The sequence below is a fragment of the Pempheris klunzingeri genome, chromosome 12, assembly GCF_042242105.1.
Source record: "Pempheris klunzingeri isolate RE-2024b chromosome 12, fPemKlu1.hap1, whole genome shotgun sequence".
Lineage (NCBI taxonomy): Eukaryota > Metazoa > Chordata > Actinopteri > Acropomatiformes > Pempheridae > Pempheris > Pempheris klunzingeri.
Genome location: NC_092023.1, coordinates 18,894,944 through 18,912,822, shown reverse-complemented (window position 1 = coordinate 18,912,822; position 17,879 = coordinate 18,894,944). Strand labels below are relative to the sequence as shown.

The 17,879-nt window shown below is 44.6% G+C and overlaps 1 protein-coding gene across 1 annotated transcript in view; it reads right to left on the bottom strand.

Annotated features, from left to right (window-relative positions):
• ptk7b (protein tyrosine kinase 7b) overlaps positions 1-17,879 on the bottom strand; it is a 68,963-nt gene that overhangs the window by 5,666 nt on the left and 45,418 nt on the right. The window contains exons 2-12 of the mRNA XM_070841273.1: positions 17,127-17,423; positions 10,150-10,252; positions 9,748-9,932; positions 7,512-7,659; positions 5,381-5,511; positions 3,486-3,752; positions 2,533-2,669; positions 2,255-2,390; positions 1,491-1,610; positions 1,068-1,217; positions 616-763 (exon numbers count right to left, since the gene is read on the bottom strand). Coding sequence (XP_070697374.1) covers positions 616-763; positions 1,068-1,217; positions 1,491-1,610; positions 2,255-2,390; positions 2,533-2,669; positions 3,486-3,752; positions 5,381-5,511; positions 7,512-7,659; positions 9,748-9,932; positions 10,150-10,252; positions 17,127-17,423 — 1,822 coding nt within the window. The remainder of the gene's footprint in view (positions 1-615; positions 764-1,067; positions 1,218-1,490; positions 1,611-2,254; positions 2,391-2,532; positions 2,670-3,485; positions 3,753-5,380; positions 5,512-7,511; positions 7,660-9,747; positions 9,933-10,149; positions 10,253-17,126; positions 17,424-17,879) is intronic.

Below are 17,879 nucleotides of genomic sequence, written 5' to 3'. Positions count from 1 at the left end.
GCCAACAACGTGTCATCAGCAGCAGCGCTGCAGTGTGACAGAAGTAAGAATCATGAAGTAAGATACTGAAAAACTTCAACAGTCAGCAGACTCAAACAGTCACAGAGATGGATGACAGACAGATATTATACTGTGCATTTAGGTGATGTTACACAGTAAAGTGCTATAATGGGGATGTTCACCTGGAAAGTGACCTGCTTACAGACCCTGGGGCAGCTGTTGGCAGAACCTTTTTGACAATTGGCAAAAAGTTGCCATGCCAAAGGTTAAAGGTGATATGATGAAAAGAATATCAATTTTGTATTATGTATCTTTTTTGTTGATTTTGTCCAAATTCATTCAGATCAAGGCATTCAAATGGGCAAAGTGAAATGAGGGCAGACATTTGTTCATGACTCTATCGACAGGTCCACTCATGAATAGCATTTGTGAATGTAACAAGTTCTGGTGAATCACTCTTTCATGCCACTTAACTTGTATTTAGCTGTGAAAAACTATATTAGCACGAGCTGAGTCTGTAATCTTATGAAACTGCAATCACAAACTGTAATCCTGATCCATGATGGCTGAACTGTCTAAAAGACATAACAAAAAACACACAGAAGTGTCTCCTACCTCCTGTTCTTACTGATGTCCAGCGTCTTGTCTTTGACCATCCAGTGGATGTGAGGCTCCGGGTCTCCGGTGGCCTGACAGTGCAGGATGGCTGTGTGACCCTGGTACACTGTTGTATTCTCTGGTTCCACCTTAAAGCGAATGTATACTACATGTGCACAGACACACAAGGACTCATTACTACAACACTTAGACCACGACTGAGCCATAACATTTCCTTTACAGACTGTGGTTAACATCCTCAGTTACACTCTACAACCCGAATGCAATTCATTACTGGGCAATAAAAAGGCCACCAAGTACACAATAAATGCTGCTGTTATTTGCTACTTAATGAGAATGATCAATGGCTGTCTCCTCATAAATCCACCCTCAGATGTACTGAAACCACAAGTGCTTTCAATGTGTGACTGATGACTAGTGTGGTAATGTGACCCTGATGATGACTTTACCGGCTACATTGAGGGTCACCAGGGCTCTGATCTCCCCCTGGAGGCTGTTGGAGGCGATGCAGGTGTAATTGCCGGCGTCGCCGCGGGTGACTTTGGTGAAGTGGAGCTGGCCGTTCTTCTGCTCCACGCGAGGCGGTAACTCTCCTCCGTCTGCAGGGGGAGACAGAGGGACACACGTGGACAAGGAGGGTGAGAGGGGCCGAGTCTGGCGCTGCATGTGGAATTCATGATGATTAATCTTCCTCACACTCTTCTTCATATCTATTTCTGTGCATGTTTCTACATATTCTTGTCGATATAAAATGAATGAAGGGTGCCGCTGCATTTTGGATTAGATATTTCCCTTTTTAAGGAAAGTTTAACAGTCACTCCTTATCTGATGTAACCTATGGGAAGCTTGGGTAAAGCCAGTGGCATCCGCACCTGCTTTGGTCCAGCGGATGGTGGGGGTCTCTCTGCCTTTAGCTGAGCACTGAATGATGATCTGGTTATCCAGCTCCAGGCACTGGGCAGTCTGGGGGGTCGGTGTGAACTTCAGCTTCTCTGAAACACAAGTCAAAACACCACACACAAATTACACATGTGGTAAACACAGAGGGGGGTGGTGGTGGTGGATCACCTCAAAGCCTCTTTTGTGCAGCTCATACTGCTGATGAAATGACACAAAGCTGACATGTTCAGGCACATTAAGGGAATTGTGGCTACATGCACACATGTCCACATAGATCTGATAAGTATGAGTTCTATCAGAGGCTGAGATCATGTAAACAGAGAGACTGGCCAGACAAAACAGCAACATGTCAGGTCATCTTTCACAGTAATCCTATAGCAACAGAACTATGCTGATAGGAAATTATCATGGAGATAATGCATTAACACAGAGACTTGAACAAAGCTGCCATGCATGAGTCATATTTTACACCTCTGTGGGTGTCCTGCAGGACTCCCACAGACACAACTTCCTATTTTAGGAAACACACACACATACACACTCAAACCCACAGGCATGACCACATTTGTTCTATATTTTCTCTCTGTGCTGCATTACTCATCATGCCCTGGATATGATTTCACTCATTACACATTATCTTTCAGTCAGCGCGGAGAATCGCTTGGTGCACGCTCAGTAAGAAAAGTCCAAATCTACTGTAGATATCGATCAACCGAGGGACTCCCTCGCAGCTTACCAAGCACAATAACTCTGGCTTGCCCAGACAGTCGGCCACCAGCAGTCTTGGTCTCACAGCCGTACATCTGTCCATCGTACACCTCCACGCTGTTGATCCTGAGGGTGCCGTTAGGGAACAGCTTAAAACGAGAGTCCTATAGAAAAGAAAAAAAAGAGGCTTTTAAGCAGGTATTAAGTTTCATCTTCTAGCTATAGACAGAACGCATGTCAGATAAAGACACTAATAACTGCACGTGTGCACGTGTTGGTTGTGTGTTACTGTGTGCGATAACGGACCTCTGGTGTGATCACGATGTTGTTGCGGACCCAGGACACCTCAGGCTCAGGGTTGGCCTGAGCATGACAGTGAAGGTAACCTGGTTTACCCTCCTCTAAGTAGCTGTCCTGAGGCCTTGTCACCCACACTGGGGCAGCTGTGGAGACACACACACAGAGAAAATGCAGTATCAGTACTGACATTTTACAGTTAACCATACAGTATACACATAATAGCTCATTGGTTAGTCTATAGATGCCATTAATCCCTGGTAGAAGGTCCCAGTGTTCCCACCATGCTCCTGAGATTAGAGAACATGACTTGAGTGCTACAGTGACATATACTATAAGTTAGCCCTTAGTGACTTGCTATTTCAATTTACGTTCTACAGTAAAAAAAATGTAGTATGTATTTTTATAACTTTTGTGGTTGCTGTGGGGAAAAAACAAAACAAAAATGCAACACATATTTGACTATAATATATTACAATATACTATGATGCACTATGCTCATATGCACACTGCATAGGTTATATCTCCTGTGTTTTGATACTTTATCTCCGCAGTTAAAACTGACCATGAGATGATCTTTGAATAATTTAGATTTTAATCTCCCTGTTTTACATGATTTAGTAGTGCACTTCCATAAACTCACAAGAGACCAATTTTAAAAAGAAAGGCCAAAATTGAAGCAGGGTGGATAGAGATATCCTGACTCATCTCTAGTAGAGGTAAAGTTTCAAAAACAGTGGATCCTACATTTCCCACAAAGCAATGTGATCCCCCTGCCCAGTTTTTTCAAACCCCACACATCCAGGTTGTAATGCAGACTCATTTAAACCTAAAGCCAGTGCTGAGATAACCCTGATAAAACTGTATACACTAGTATTCAGAGGAGTTGTGTTCCTTTTGACTAATAAACCAAATTTAATGTACAAAATTGGTCCTTTTAAAGCAGCCTGCATATGACTCACTGGCAACTGTGAAGGTGACCTCCTGTGTCCTGCGTCCTGCCTTGTTCTGTGCCACGCAGGTGTATGTGCCTGAATCTCCCTCCTCGGTGGGACTGAAGACCAGGTCCAGGCCATCCTGGTACACTCTGCCCTCTGTGGGCACCCGCTGACCTCCTCTCTCCCACCAGACCTCGGGCTCAGGTCTGCCACGTGCGGGGTTACACGGTACCCGCTGCAGGGTGTCCGCTGTGAAAACCTTAGCCATCTTGGGCACCATGTCCTCTATCTCTGTAGTGGAAGAAAGCAGAGAGAATTTTCAGCATGAAGTTGCAATACGAGTGCTGAAATTGATTTACATTCGCATTAATAATTAGCAATCTGTCTTCAAAGCCAGTGAAGCATTGCTGATTTTGAATTTCATGAGCGGCACGGCGAACACTTTATTCTAACTCACAGTTCTGTTAACAGATTTCCTGTCTTGTTAGGAAAAGTCCTCTGATTTGTAGCGTGGGCCACAGTAATTAGAGAACAAAGTGCACAGTAGGCAAATTGAGTATATAGGTTATAAGGGAATTAACTGGGGCCTGTGTGAGGTGGGTCATATCAAAACTGGCAGCCCCTATACAAAAAGTGGAATGTGATCTGTGGTACAAAGACTCAGACCTCCCACTACTGTGTGCTTTAATACTGTGTGTCCCAAATGGAAGTCATTAATACTTTATTGGCCAACAATGCTCTGAAAGCTGGTCAGCGGCTGTAACCTTCTACGAATCCAAGATCTAAATCAATTAATGAGACCAGAAGAAAACACACATTTCTCAGCAGATGAAAGGGAAGTTGAGCTGGAAGAGAGAGGGGGGCGGGCGGCAGTGAGATGAATGAGGTGGAGCTACGACAGAATGAATGTTTAAACATGTCCCTAAATACTGAATTCTACTGTGACACAATCCCCTATAATGCCTGCAGGGATTACCATCAGATTAAGTGAATTAAGGTATTTAAATTGAGCTGTGGTTCACTGCGTTAAAACTGCAGATACAGTCGTCCTTCGTTAATCCAAAACCCTTGGGGGAAAAGGAGCTGCTGGAGAGGAGAGGAGTAGTACTTGGGACTCTTAAACGCATAGAAATTCCAGCCCAAAGCTTATTCAAAATATTTGACTTGCATGCACTTGCATTTAAAAATGCTGGCTGATTAGTAAGATGAGAAGATACTACAGCTCGTTCTTGCTTTAAGCTCAAGCAGCCATTTAAAAAAGTTGTTTAAAGGGAGTTCTCTTTAAAGTCACAGACAGGAGAAGGGCAGGCAATATTAACACAACTTTGATGCGTCTGGACTTGTTATAAAAGTTATATTTGTGATAGTTCTGATGTGGTTCAACACACCTGCACATCTGGAAGCAGTCACTTCTGACAAGTAATTGTCTACTGATGTGGGATGAAAATTGCTAGGGTTTATGTAATGACATTAAGCATTTCACAATGTCATAATTACACTCCTTGTTAGCAAGTTTGAGTCAGGTTGGTGTGTTATTTAATGTTATTCCTGACCTTTCTTCAGCCAGGTGCTGTTACACTTTGCTCTAAACAAGCTTGGCAAACGGCTGGACTGTTGGAGGAAATAATAAGGAGGGGAAGCAGGAAAATGCTCCAGCCCAGTGTGTGTGGTGGATACAGCTGGGCCGGATGTCAATAAGGGAATGTGATTATCATTGGAGGGATCTGGCTCTAAGTGAAAGAGCCAGAGGGAGACGGGAGGTGAGCGCAGAATGAGATGGAGGGCAGGGTAAATATGTAATCCAAATGCCCCTCTCACTCTCAGATTACAGAATCACAGGTGTTTATCTCTCACCAGTTCAACAACTGCAAATATATATATGTGTGTGTGTGTGTGTGTGTGTGTGTGTGTGTGTGTACCAGCTATGAGAAGGGAGGCTTGAAGTGTAACATGGGACCCTCTGAGGCCACGGCCAACACACTTGTAGGTCCCTGTGTTCCTGGGCTTGACCTGGGTGATCAGCAGGGTGCCGTTGGACAGCAGGAACACACTGTGGAGAAGAAACAGATTGAGCACTTTACACTTTCAGCTCTGGAAAAATGAGGGCACCAGCTATGTACATGAAGGCACAGCAACGGACCAGCAGAGGTCAGAGAAATGCTCTGCACAATCAGATCTCGCTAAGATGACATCTGAAAATCATTGTTAGCATTTGTTTTGCCTGCTGGGAGCACCAGACAGAGCTGAGTGTCAGAAATTGTAGGCCATCTTAACATAGGCCTACTTTTTTGTGCTTGGCTCATCACCTGATGCTATCTGAATTGCCCCGATTCACTAAACCCAAGCCATCTGCTGCTCCAAATAGGTTCAAGTTAATGCTAAGAGTTTGTCCACAGAACACAAAGAAAAGTGACCTACATAGTGAGTTAATTTTAAAAAAGTCTCATGCTTTAGGAGGACGGCTGGCCCCTGGCCTCTGGCAGGCTGATGGGAGTATCAGTGCCAGTGATGGACGGGATGAGAAGTAATTAAAGGCTGACCTTAAGCCAGCCTCAGGGATGACAGATAAGGAGCTGCATGCCCCACGCTGCACAGAAATCAGCTCCACAGACCGGACAACTCAGCAGCTCATCACGACTATATGACAAAGTTATTCTCAAGCTCATGGGAAAAGTGAATATGTAAAGCTAAGAAGAATAAGTAGAGACACAGTGGGGTGCTTTAAGGATGCTGTGTAATTCCTGAGAAGAGTTTTCAAAAAGCAGGATACATCCTGGATTCTGCATTGGATTCCCTCAGGAGAGGTGATATTTCTGTGTCATCTCTTCTCTTCCTCTCAATAGTGGGGGGGAAATGAGCTTTGGGAGCTTGTGTACGTTTCTACCCTGAGAGATAGAGAACAAGTCTGTGGAAGATTACTTCACTCAGAGGAAGTGGTCTGAAATAATCACAAAACAAAGTGCAAACAAAGGCAGATTTAAAAAAAAAAAAAAAAAAGGCAATTATCTTTATAGCTACATGGGATCCTGTGTAGAAAGAATTGATGTGGTCTCACATTTTTGCCTCCAGAGTTGGTTTGACCCATGGGGCAGAATTTCTTCTGTCTGCAAAAATAGCCTTGAGCTTACACTGGTTTATTTTTTCTTAGTTTCACACTTATGAAATGCAATCTACATCAAACATTCACACATAATCTGGGGGGTGGGGGTATATAAACAGTGCAGGTGCAAAACAGATGATATCCCCTGCAGAGAGCTGCATTCTTCTGGCGTGAAATCAGCCCAGATCAATAAACACAAAACACCAGACTGCCTTGGAATACAGTCTGTGCGTGTGTGTGTGTGTTTTAATGTTCAGGCTTATTACCCATCCTCCGTAATCCAGGTGTTGAGTCATCACTACCTAGGTGACCGTACCCGCCGCTGACAAGCTCATTACACAAGTGACTAACTATTGATGCTGGAGTCCATCACCTCCCTCGCCCACTCACTGAACACAATAATCACTTTAAAATCGAAAACCAGCCTCTCCCTCTCCATGTGGAAGAGGCTGCCTGCAATGAGACTATGTATGAGCACATAGAGGTGCTATGAACCCTGAGGATACATTTGGTATAGAGATTGGTTATTATCTACTGCTTATGTGTTTATGGGGGACATGCTGGTAAGCTGATTGTAGCTTGAGGGGTTTTTCCGCTCAGAGCTTGAACACTGCAGACCTGCAAAGTCCTTCATGATAGGCTGGAGAGAAAGGCCGCTCATGTGATGTATAGTGGACTGTAGAGAAACTTTACAGCACAGCACTATGTTCCAGTAATAATATTCCTTAATGTGCAATCCATCTCAAGAGTTGCACAGAGAAAGCTGAGAGCCTGATGCAAAGGTTCCACCTCATTGGCTTCAAAGGAATACCCGAGGCTGGGGCTTATATAATGGTAAGTAAGGAGAGGGAGTGAAGTGGGGGCAGGATGCGGGAGTGAGAGGGGAGTCTGAGATATATGACGAGAAAGAAAAGAGGGATGCAGAGAGGAGGATTTCGCTCTAATCATACCGAGACTTGTTTGCCAGCAGCTCGTTTTCGTGGTACCACTCCAACGTGGGGGCCGGCACAGCGGTGAACTGGCAGTGGAACGCGGCCTCCTCGTTCCTCAACACCACCTGGTTCTCAGGAGTGACCACCGGCCGTGGAAAACTCTTATCTGTTAGAGAGGTAGACAAACATTTGGATGATTACATCTGCAGGCATCAGACCATCAAGTTCCAACTGCGTGGATGCTTGTGCATCGCACCGATCTACTCCGGGCTTTATTAAAAGCTGCCAACAGCAGCGTGGGGCTGGTGAGCAAGTAGCCTTCAGGTGACGGTGTGTGTCAACACCTAAGGGGCCCCGGGGAGACTTAATGAGGTCAGTGAAGAGACCCTGCAGCTTATCTGGACCATCTTCTCCTCTTTCTTTACCTTCTGGATTGTAGAGTCACACACAGGAGATCATCTCTCTTCTAAAGATCTAAAGTCACGCTATTCCAACAAATTGGGGCTACGAGGATTCAAGTGGGGTCGACTGCTATGAAAACATGAACAATCTAGACCTGAATGATCAACTGATATATCATTTAAAGGATAAATAATGAAGAACACTGGTCATTTTGTATTTTTCCATTTCATTTCAACAATGGAAGTTTCAGGATGTTGCACTCAATTTCAAAATCACCATAAAATGCTTTAATTGTGTAATATTTTCCCTCTATACACATTCTTTTGACCTTCTCCACTCTGCCAGGTGCCCTCTAACCCCCCCCCCCCACTATTGCTAAAACTGCTCCAGGCTGCTCAAACCTGCAAAAACCAAAGATTTGGTAAAGTACAACCTACAGGAGGAGTAATTATTACACAGATTTTAAGAGATTGTTCTACTACAAATACAAAGCTGAGGGACGTTGAGCTCAATAAAGAAACGGGAACGTGAAAATACCCCTAATCCAGGTTTACGTGTGAGCATTTCAAATCTGAACAGCTAATGGAGGCACGGTGCCAGTAGTAGGATATGGCTACTGGTTGGTGTGAAGAAAAAGAAAGGCGAGCACACAGAACACACCTGGCCCACCCAGGAAGTCGGTGGGAAAACGTCATCTTAAAGAGCTGTGACCGTGCATTGAAAAGCCGTCTAAATCTGTCAGCTTTTCCTTAAGGTGAGGCCCTATAGAAGAGCAGAGGGCGGTAACTTGGTAACTGGAAACTCAACAATTATCCATTCTTCCTTCAACCAGGTGCTAACCTAGCGTGTGTGTGTGTGTGTGTGTGTGTGTGTGTGTGTGTGTGTGTGTGTGTGTGTGTGTGTGTGTGTGTGTGTGTTACAGGTGGCTAATTAGAGTGGAACAGGGCATCAGGTTTCTCGCACAGATGTGCTGCTGTATGTACTGTACAGAGTGGATAATACACAGGAGACACACACACTCTACGCACACAGTGTAAACAGCAAAAGTCATGTTGAGAGCCTGTAGAAAAACAAATAATCTCCCACTACAAGACGGTACACAAAACTGTCTGTGAAAGCTACAGTTCTGCAGGGAGATCAACAGGACCACGGCGCTGCTGAGGGAGCCGATGTTATTGTTCGCTCGCTAGATATTTATGATGTTGTTTCTGTATGCATGGCTGGCAGGGGAGGAAGATGCTAACGTACTCTTTCAGGTAATCACATTAGGAACTCAATCACTCTCTCTTCCTGCTCTCTCACACCACTAATGGTCTATATACCCCCTCAGCACACTTCCTGGGAGGTGTGGAAATGTGGAAAAATTCACTCGGAGTGGAAAACATCAGATTATTAATTACCGGCAACTAGACCTGAAACGATTAGTTGATTATGAATTAGTTAATTGACGTGACAGTAATGGCCAAATCATGAATCATTCAAATAATTTTCGAGCACAAACTCCAATTATTGGTTTTACCTTAAATAATGTGGAGATTTACAGCTTCTCTGTGTCTTATATTGTTGCAAAATGAATATATTTGGGTTTTGGACAGTTAGTTGGAAGAAAAAAAAAAGAACAATTGAATTCGTTCCCATGGGCCCCTGTAAATTGTGAGGGGCATTTTTCACTAGTTGACGTTATACCACGGCAGCAGAAATCCAGAAAATAATTGGTGATTAATCAATAATGATAACAACTGTTCATTTCAGGTCTACAGGCTATTCTAAAAAGAGAAACATGTAAGATCAACCAATGGACCATTGATTATTTATATGTTGCAGCAGCTCAACACACTGGAAATCCACACACCTATAATGTTGAGTGTGAAGTTGCTGTTGCTGCAGACATGTCCGGCTGCATTCTTGGCACAGCAGTAGTACAGGCCATTGTCGTCCGGACTGGCACTCTTGAAGGTGAGCGTCCTCTCCTTGTTGTTGATCTGGTGGCTCTTCTCCGTGAGCTTCACCCCGTCCTTGAACCACTGGCATGTCGGCCTGAGAGGGGGGGCGGGGTAAATTGGGGAAGAGCGGGATGATCGAAGAAGAAATACAAAGGTGAGGAGAGGGGGGAAAGTAGAAGAACAGGAAAAGAGGGAACATAAGGCCATGAGAGAGGCCAACAAGGACAGAAGAATAGTTTTTCAGTACAGTCCTCAACATGATCCTTAACCCTGTGAACTGTGAACTAGAGCTGACAGGGGAGGAGACTCACCGTGGGTGTCCATCAATATGACAGCGCAACGTGACTGGAGAAGAGCTCTCGATCTCCCCTTCTGAATCGGGCTCCTTTAAAGTCACTCCACCAGTTTCTAACCCTGGAGAGAAGAAAAAGAGAGCAGACTGTAAGCGGGGGGGAGGGAGGGAGGGAGGGAGCATAGGAGGATTGGAGGAATAATTGAGGAGAAGGACAGGAGGAAAAATTGAGTTAAGTGGTCGTCCTGTCATCTGTCCTCGCGGGACACACGCCGATGCTAATGGGCGCTGTAGGGATGAGGGCAGCGCTGGGCACATCACCGTGACAGCACTATGACTCAGGAACAGAGACGGAGCAGAGAGCTTCAACATCACTGGGTCAGCTTACATCAGCATACCACTGTCCTGCACTCTCAAGAGCGAGCTGGGCCTTTACCGCGCTTTTTATGGACATTTAATGGACCGACCATTGACTTACTCAGTTAAAAGGGCTGCTCTGCTGTCAGAGCAGCCCATAAAATCAGACAGAAAGGGAGAAAAAAAACAAGGCAACAGTTGGCCATGGCACCTCCCAGTTATAACTCTGGAAAGGCTTGAACAGTGTATCTTCAAAATGTCTTCAAACATGACTAGGTGTGTCTACATTATTGCACCATGCCACAACAACGAGATGAGAGGCATCACTCCCACAAGTAACATTAAACCTGATCAATGGCGGAACAAATGGTGAAAACAGACGGTGGGACATTGATCCACGGTCGCCCCCTGAATGCGTCGAGGCGAACGCATTGTGGTGCAGTGAGAAACGAGTGGTTTTACCATTAGACTATGACCCAGTACATATATCAACTACATCCAGTATTTCAACAAATCATCACACCAGCAAATCATTCCTACCTTCTCCTAAGCGATGGGTAACATATGATTATTTTTCAGTGCCTGATTCTTTCAAATGTCAGAGGGAGACTAGCAGATATATCTCATGATGTACTGAAGCATTTCATCCCTCTTTCAATAAAAAGGACTGCGGTGGCTCCAGGGAGTTAAGCCTGCTTGCTTATCTGCAGATAAAATTGCAGCCTGCTGCTGAGCAAGATGCACACTGACATCTATAGTGTGAATAAAGAAATATTTGAGTTATTTAAAGAGTGTTTTGATGAGTGAGACCTTATATGGCTGTAATACAGCCGTGGCATGCCTTCCTACCTGGAATTCCCCTTCCCATGTTGTGGGTGTTGACTATACAAATACAGCATGTTTTCACTGAGTGAGAACCAGAGCTAATTGTTATTTATGTGATGATATATAAGTTGTGGTTGTACAACATGCAGTAACTGTACTCTCGCCGTGGTTACTAGGTGCATACATCCAGTCACTGCAAGAGCATGTTTGTTTGGGTTGCCCTGGCTTATGCATGAGTCCATGGGGGTTTTGTGTGTGTGCGTGTATTAGTGTAAGACATTCCATCAAGCTTTCTATGACCTGTGGCTGAATACTGCGGCTGCATCTCTGCTGCTCTTTGGATCATCTATGAAATATGCATGGCATGAGCCTCCACCTGAGACAGCGATGGAGAGGGGGGTAAAGGATGCAGCACCGCTGTGAGGTCATAGGGGGCGCTACAGGAAGATGTATCACAGTGAATTACACAGGAACCTGAGGGGATCATGGGAAACCATCTCTACAGTAACAAGGCCTCCACACGGCTCGCTTATATCCCACCTGAGCCAGGCATCGCTTATTAGGTTCCTCCTAACACAGACGCCCCAAGAACTTTGAGAGTGTGTACATCAAGCTACTGTGGATGAAATGTGTGTTTATATATCTGTGCGCGCCGGTATGAAACACGGTTGCTGAGCCCCTAAGCATGAATGCATGTGTGCAATTGTACTGCAGAGGATGCTAATTGGTTATGTCTCTCAGTCAAGGCCGTTCCAGTCAATAGCGCCGGTAGCTTAGTGAGGAGGAGGAGGTGATGAGGGCCATTCCAGCTATGGGGACCTGGGGCCAGACACTCAGACAGACCTGTTATTAGTGCACTGGAAGCTTAAGGGACTGACAAAACTAGACGGGGAAACAGTGAATCACTGAGGAGGAGGAGGAGGAGGAGGAGGAGGAGGAGAGAGTAAGAAAAAGTTGGATGGAACAAGTATCATCTGCAGTACGGCTGACATTTGCAATTGAAAGCACAGAATGTGTTTTAACCTGCCTCAGGTAACAGGTGGGTGTCAAACTGTCAACCTCATAAGACATGGCTGGATTTTAAAGTGATATTCAGTGCTACTTTCATAAGAGTCCATGTGTGTTTTTCCGCAGTCTATTGCCAATTGAAAAAAAAAGAAAAAAGAATTCAACCTACAGGTTTTAACCCCTCAGTGTCTGGTATGTGTTTATTGGGAAAAACCCTTTTAACATTTATGAAAATATTTTACATTCCAGCAGTGTGAGTCTGAAATAAGAGCCATAGATAGCGTGAGCAGTAAGAGACACCAGCGCTGAAGAGACAAACAAAAGACCTACACAAAATAGAAAAAAAGTATCCACAGTACAGGACACACTGCCTGACCTCTGTGACCTGATAATCATTGGAACAATGAGCAATTATAAACACACGCTGCCTTGTGACTGTCTAAAGTTTCTAACCACTCCTGACAACTCCACTGGCTTATTTGGTTGGCCAGCAGATTAAAACCAATTCACGGTATTATTTCATTTCCAATTTGGCCTGGATTTTCTGACAGTCACACATTCTAACCCTTTACTCCACTCTCGGCTCTATTCACAGTTCAGGTTTCTCCAGCTGTCCACTCAGCAAACAGAAGGCGCTTTTTCATAGCCTATTAGCGGCAAATACTTCCCCGTAATCCCTATCAGAATGCATGACTAAGTGTTGGAGCAGGCCTGGCAGCTGACACCATAATTAGGGGCGTATAATTATTATGTTGGAGGCAGAACAGGAAGCTCTATCAACACAGGGATGATAACAGATGAATTGTGAGGATGTTGTCAAGGCAAATGCTTGGACCATTCATTCTTCACCATGCCAAAAGGCAGCTGTATGCGTGTGTTCGTTTGTTTCATTCAGTGAGCTGATTTGTTGCCATGGAGAGGGGTTTCTGCGACAGAGATGCAGGGTGGATAGTGTTATCCAGGGGAGTGAGTGCTGGGGATATGATTTGACTGACAGCACCATGTGGGTATAGAAATAACTAAAACATGTGGCAGAGTGGCTTCATATTGTAAACTATGTGCCCCAGCACAGACCTGGGAAAAGCGTGACGGACTTAGCTTGCCGTTTCAGACGAGGTGTCAGATTTTATCAGCTGTGGCTGACAGAGGTCAACAGGCCAGGCTTCAAACCAAATCAGAGAGATGCTGCTGCTGCTGCTGCGATGAGGCAGAAGGATATGAGGAAGGAAGAGGAAAAAGAGACACACCGACAGTGGAGCATAGTCACTCTGCAGAGGAGAAGCTGACGGATGGAGTCTGGGTCATTAAGCAGGAGGAGCTGCATTTTGTCAGGTTACAAAAGAAGGGAAAAAAACAAAGTCGGCGGAATCGTGGCAGGATGTGAAAGCTGCACAGTAAAGATGATCAGTAAAGATGCTTGAAAATGCATCCGCTGAAATGTAGGTTAAGGACACACGCTGTGTGATTAAACCAAGATAGCATGTGCATGTGCTTGTGTGGAAGTTGCTCTGTGATTTGAGAGATTGAACAGGGAGGAAAATTTGCCGCTTGCCTGCGTTTTTACTGTCCCTTCTTTCTACAAGCTATGTCATTGATTTCCAAAACACTGTCAGTCTGGATCTTGTTACCATAAGTCAAGCGAAGCGTTGCCTCCAGGACCAACAAACACGCTGACAATAGTGATGCCTGAGCCTGACGCCTCTGCTGGACGCGGTCTCGCCATGGAGACCCAGTGACCGGGCGGGACAAAGGGATGAAGGGGGGCTAAAGCCTCTATTAGTGAAAACAGAGGGGGGATAATTACTCTGAATAACTCTCAACTGGCAGGATTTGCCCACCCACCATTGAGAGCAAGATAAATTAACTCTCTTTCTGCAGAGGCCCAGGAGGGGGAGGGGGAGGGGGAGCAATCTGCTCTGGTACAGTCCACGTACAGTACATATGGAATACCCCACCCCACCCCCACAACCCACTTTACTACTACGCACGCAAACTAGCACACACATGAGCGAATGCACATGCAGCATTATTGCCACGGGGGGGGGGCTTTACTTTAAAGCTGAATGCGGCTTTATCGTTTGTTAAGTGCATGTTGGGGAAATACGAGAACATCTGTCACAACATTGTCTGATAAACCTAAAGTGATCCAGAGATGGTCAGCCAACCTGCGTATTATGACAGAGAGACAAATGTGTTGATATAAACAGACAGATGTAGCATACAAAAGTGATTAAGGGTGATTCATGATTGCATGCTACTTTACCTTGTATGTGTGATTCAGATGAAAATGTGCCGTGCTGTAAATGATCCTGTTTCTATTTAACAAAGGGCAGAAATTCTCCTGAAAGTGGTTTCTTATCTGAAGTGCTGCATGAGGCCTCTGCTCGTGTTGCTTTATTCTTATTAAACAAAGCTATCGATCTTATAATTTCCAGCAGTATGCTAATGCGTACTGCACTGATAACACTACATACATTAATATCTGCCTCTCAGCTATGTATATGCAGCTCATATCTGCTTTATGCACCTGTGATTATATCTGAAAAGGGAGAAATGCGTTGGCAGTGTACTCAGTGTCACAGCCCTGTCCTCGTAGTGGATTTGCTAAAAGCCTCTTCAAGCAGCCAATTGAAGCGGCCTCAGTGAAAGGCTGCTAGATATGATGCCCCATCAGCACCCTCTGAGGCAGATGGAGAGTCTATGCGTGCACATGTAGCCTCATTAACACCCAAAAATAAGCAAATATCATGTGCATTTGTCATTTCAAATCAAGCTACAAATAACCTAAGAGCAATCACATTTGTTACTATGCCTTGGATAGACTGATCAACTTATTGAGGAGTTTCAAGGGCCAAACATAAGACTTTCCATGTCCTCATTGAAGATATATTTAGTTCAACTATCATTAACTGATCTTGGATCTCTCATCACCGTATAAAGTTGTGTGGCAAATTTGTTAGTTAGTAGTTGCTTATTTGCACATCAAGCAGATGTAGAGCAAAATTAGCATTAATTTGGTCTCGACTGTGAAAGTAAATGAGTCCTTTGCAGACAATATTCCACCACGCCACCAAATATCTGACTGTTCAGTGGCTAAATGTTCCACTGTGGGCGCCTGCTGGTCGCTGACATTGTCCAGCTGTCCTGGTACAAAAGTACAAAAACTGAGCTGAAAGACAAGAAGGTCCCATATAGCTGAAGGGAGCTGCAGAGTTGATGATAATTATCACTATAAGCTACAATTTTCATGTGCCACAGTAATTTAATCTATCGTTAATATAAATATATGCATTATTGGAGCTTTAATATGCATTTTCTTAAACAAACCATTTTTCTAAAGTGTAAAAGTAATGCCAGATGTTCTTGTGATTTGTGTACGCCTTGCAACAACGCTGGTGATCAAGTCACACCTTATCTTATATTTAGACCACCATATGTTGACACTTTTTCTCTAAATGTCTATTTGTGCGAGAGCTATGCCCATCTACACCGATCAAAAAAATAGATTTCCATGATTAAATGAGCTCAGCATAAAACCAAAAACAATGAATACACCACCATCCTTCCAATGAAAACATGCCTCTCTTTTCCAATGCGTGGGAATATTAATGAACTGGCAGACCATGCAGTTTATTTTGCGTCACAATGGCAGGCTTTAAGAACTGGTACATCATGTCTAACTTGTTTTTTCTTCTTTCTAATCTGTGGGAGTATGTCAGTTGAGCTTTATCGACACACTCGATCATGTTTAATTGCAGCGCATAAAAGCAGTTCCCCTCAGATCAGACAAAGTTTGGAAAACTGATGAGCTTCTTTGGTTCATCTGGCTCAAAATGTAATAATTCAGCGTGGGTGCTTAACATCACAGACCACAAATATCCCCTGGTGGAGACGCATCATGGAGCAGGGGTTAAACCTCTGCCTCTGCCCCCACCCCCCCGGCCTGTCTCTCAGTTTGCTACTAGGAGGTCTGGACACTCATCTGTTCTTGTAATCAGCCTTTGAAAATTAACTTCACCGCAAAAGAAAAACCTCCCGGCTGAATGTAGCTAGAGAAGACAACATATTCCAGATGGAGCCATTTTTAACCCTGCTTTCTCTTTTTGCTTGCTGCTGCCATCAGTACAAACCCAGTGTTTGTAAGACACAAAGACTTTTCAGTAACAACTGGTACCCGAGGGCCTTCCACAATACGTGAACAAGGTTGTTATTTATCCCACACAGGGCTGTGCAGAATTCCCATGGCCTCCTCTGAAACTTAAGAGGGACACTGAGGTTTGGTTATAGGTCTAAACAACAAAATTAAGATACTAGTGTGCCTCCCCTTAATGGGACAAAAACGTTTGGAAAGTCCACAGCCTGACGTGAGTGAAACACTGGAGCAAGGAGGGCAGTGTTAATCTAAACCTAAATAATTAAATAGCGAGAAGGTAAATTACACTGCTCAGTAATTTCCAGACAAAAGCCTTTTGATAGTATATGGGAAAAGAGAGTGTTACCCAAAGGAGAAAAGGGAAAAAAAAAAGATACAAGCAACAAGAAACACATGCTTGGTGGCCCACATATCCAGTGTCCTTTGGAGAGAGGGAGAGGAAGCCACAAAGACCAAGGCAACAAGGTGGAAACATTCCTTCAGCTCATACTACCTGTCATCTTATACTGCCACTTTTGTTTTGCTTTTTTGATCAGAAACTGGATGCATGCCCTTGTTGCCATTATGAAACCCTGTCAGCTGGCAATTTTCACTCACCTTTTTTTTTTTTTTTTAAGAATGAGGGTGAGAACGGCTTGAAATGAAACACTCACACTTGATATTGAAGGAGGCATTGGTGGAGTGGAGCACCTCTCCTGTGGCCATGTTTTGTGCGACACACTCAAAGTTCCCCGCGTCCAGCCGCCGATCCACAGCGGTGAACTTGAGGTTGCTGCCCTCCTGGTAGCGCCTCTCGTCGTTTTCCAGGGACTGGCCGTTGTGGAGCCAGCCGTAACTGATGTCAGCCGGATCGCTGACCTCGCAGCGGAGCATGGCGCTGCGGCCGTGCAAGGCATCCTGGGACTTGGGCTCCTTGGTGAACTGGATGGCAGCAGCCTGGATGGACAGAACTGGAAGGGGAGGAGAGAGAAAGAGGGAAAGTAAATGACAGAGGATTAGAATGGGGCTGCTGTTAACATTTTACTGCGTTTTCCGTTCATTAAGTGTGTGCCATGGCAACCACTTAGCCTTGTGGAAGAATGTGATGTTTAGACAATACTGGCGAGCTGTGAATTATTTTGTCGTAAAATCATCAGACCCAACAGCTGAAAATACTTTTTCCCGTTAGTGAGGCTGTGACGTGAGCGAGTGATCCAACAGTCATACACACACACACACACACACACACACACACACACACACGCTCACAGTCATGTGCCATCGGCTCAGCGAGGCCCATCTCTCAAACAAGACATGATGTGTTGCACACACATCCTCACGCACACTTAAATCCTTCATTTCCCCCACGATGCCGTGTACAAGCTTTGTGTGAGAGACATGTTTTCTGCTCTATTTACCCACATCTC